General features: G+C 33.9%; 1 protein-coding gene across 1 annotated transcript; it reads right to left on the bottom strand.

Annotated features, from left to right (window-relative positions):
• Positions 1-1,422: 1,422 nt before the first annotated feature.
• LOC137635915 (neurofilament heavy polypeptide-like) lies at positions 1,423-2,162 on the bottom strand (the record flags this gene model as incomplete). Its single annotated transcript, XM_068368358.1, has 1 exon — positions 1,423-2,162. A coding segment is annotated over one exon (740 nt), but the record flags the coding sequence as incomplete, so codon positions are not given.
• Between the last annotated feature and the right edge of the window lie 870 nt (positions 2,163-3,032).

Raw genomic sequence — 3,032 nt, 5'->3', positions numbered from 1 at the left:
CGAAAGATCTGAATCCAATTTATAGGAACTAATGAAGCCAAAGGTACTATTTGTAGAGCGGCTGTGATTGGCTTAGCGTTCGAATTATTTGCATTACATTTCATTGACTGAGGACCTTGCCAAGAGTTCCGCGATGAATGCCTCACTAAGAGAGATAGAGAGAGTTAGGTATTATCAAAGGAAGAAATGAGGCGCTTCCCTTCACCTTGGGTATTAATATGATAGCATTTGAACGTAATTGTAATGAATATTCACATATGAATGTTCTATGGAGAGCGAGAGAGAGAGAGAGAGAGAGAGAGAGAGAGAGAGAGAGAGAGAAAGAGAGAGAGAGAGAAAGATTGTTTTATATATGTTCACTTCATGTTTATTTTAAACGGATTTTTTCTGTGAAATTGTTTCCATCCTTTGCTTTTTCATTATTGTCTCATTTTGAAAGCAATTTGTAGATTTCAATTTTTGCTCTAGATTTGTAAAGTCTTTAGGTTAAAAAAAAGTTTGAATAACAAATTATTATCGTTTTATTCTCTCTCTCTCTCTCTCTCTCTCTCTCTCTCTCTCTCTCTCTCTCAGACCTTGTCTTTAAGTTTCTTTTAGAATTCGAGAATTATATGATCATTGCCAATTTTACTTATCTAACATAACCATCCAGATTGCGACGTAACATTCCTCGTTATTTTTGTTCTAAGTATTTTCTATCACCATCGTTAATGTTTATTTTGAATCATTCATTACTTTCCGAGACTCCTCAGACAATACAACTGCATTTAATCACCTGCAAAACAGCTCGAAGCGTCACCTAAAAAACAAACCAAAAAAAAAATAGTAGAGTTGAGAAGGACTAATGACGTAATAAATGTCACTTACACCTGAAGAGCATTAATCATTTATCTCATCAGTGGGGATGAATCACCTTCGCCAATATATTGGTAAACAAAAGGTGCCAGAATGAGGCAATTTCTTGAGAGTTATAAATATGAAAGGTTGCTAAAAATATTAAAAACAGTGTGAACACTAAACGACACGTGGATGTCATTAGATTCAGAATGTAGACTGTCCCTTATATTGTAGGACCATTGCAACGAGCGTTCATAAGATGAAGCAATAGGAAAGCTAAAGTTGTTGGGAAAAAAACTGTTAAATGGTTTTTGTTATACTAGGAAATAAAAAAGCAGTACATTTCTTTGTACTGTGAAGCCCCTAAGAGACTTAAAAGAGCAAACAACTTATAGGTTAAGGAACCGTGAAAAATATTGTCTCTATTCAAAGGCAATTAATCTTGAACAAAGGAATCACACGAGAGAATATCTTTACAAATGAAATACGGTACTAATGAAATAAAATGTCAGACGGCCCAGGATTAAGAAAAAGAAAAGACTATGTCCCCACACTATGGAAGCACGAAATCAGGTGAGCTGAGACTCAAAGCAAGCACCGGAGCTCATCCTTGGATTTTACCTCCTCCTTGGATTTGAACTCATCCTTGGATTTTGACTCCTTGGATTTTAGCTCATCTTTGGATTGGAACTCCTCCTTGAATTTGAACACATCTTTTGATTGGAACTCCTCCTTGGATTTGAACTCATCTTTGGATTTGAACTCATATTTGGATTTGAACTCATCCTTGGATTTGAACTCATCTTTGGATTTTAACTCATCTTTGGATTTTAACTCATCTTTGCATTTGAACTCATCCTTGGATTTGAACTCCTCCTTGGATTTGAACTCATCTTTGGATTTTAACTCATCTTTGGATTTTAACTCATCTTTGCATTTGAACTCATCCTTGGATTTGAACTCCTCCTTGGATTTGAACTCATCTTTGGATTTTAACTCATCTTTGGATTTTAACTCATCTTTGCATTTGAACTCATCCTTGGATTTGAACTCCTCCTTGGATTTGAACTCATCTCTGGATTTTAACTCATCTTTGGATTTTAACTCATCTTTGCATTTGAACTCATCCTTGGATTTGAACTCCTCCTTGGATTTGAACTCATCTTTGGATTTGAACTCATCTCTGGATTTGAACTCCTCCTTGGATTTGAACTCATCTTTGGATTTTAACTCATCTTTGGATTTGAACTCATCTCTGGATTTGAATTCCTCCTTAGATTTGAACTCATCTTTGGATTTGAATTCCTCCTTAGATTTGAACTCATCTTTGGATTTGAACTAATCTTTGGATTTGAACTAATCTTTGGATCTGAACTCCTCCTTGGATTTGAACTCATCCTTGGATTTGAACTCATCTTTGGATTTGAACTCATCTTTGGATTTTAATTCATCTTTGGATTTGAACTCCTCTTTGGATTTGAAACCGCTATGATTTGCAGGATCGAGTTCGTCATTTTACGAAAGCATCCGAACCATCATATTTCCATTGCCATTACAACCGTCATGAAAAGTTAAGATAATTTCATTATATCCAAATGACAAAGGGAATGAAGAACTGATTGATTAATGGCATCTAGCTATCTAGCTATATTCTAAAAATGCTATATACATAATAGATAGCCAACTACTCTCTTAAAAATATTTTCTTTGGAGATTTCATTCAATTTTGTTCCAGATTTTTATTTTTTTTTTTATTTATTCTTTTTTATATTTTGATTCGAAAAATTATAACATCGAATGGACAGCTGTTGGAATAGCTGTCCTTTGAAAATATCTTTTAAAATGATAACGGAATGATTGTCCTTGAGGTATGTCCCTGATTATTATTATTATTATTATTATTATTATTATTATTATTATTATTATTATTATTATTATTATTACTTGCTAAGCTACAACCCTAGTTGGAAAAGGAGGATGCTATAAGCCCAGGGACCCCAACTGGGAAAATAGCCCAGTGAGGAAAGGAAACAAGGAAAAATTAAATATTTTAAGAACAGTAACAATATTAAAATAAATATCTCCTATATAAACTATAAAAAACATTAACAAAACAAGAGGAAGAGAAATAAGATAGAATAGCGTGCCCGAGTATACCCGAGTGCAACTGATATTCAGAACACTCCGTCTGTTCA

Source organism: Palaemon carinicauda, unplaced genomic scaffold (genome assembly GCF_036898095.1).
Source record: "Palaemon carinicauda isolate YSFRI2023 unplaced genomic scaffold, ASM3689809v2 scaffold1979, whole genome shotgun sequence".
NCBI lineage: Eukaryota > Metazoa > Arthropoda > Malacostraca > Decapoda > Palaemonidae > Palaemon > Palaemon carinicauda.
The sequence above is the reverse complement of the archived record's forward strand: the minus strand, read 5'-3'. Positions and strand labels throughout refer to the sequence as shown.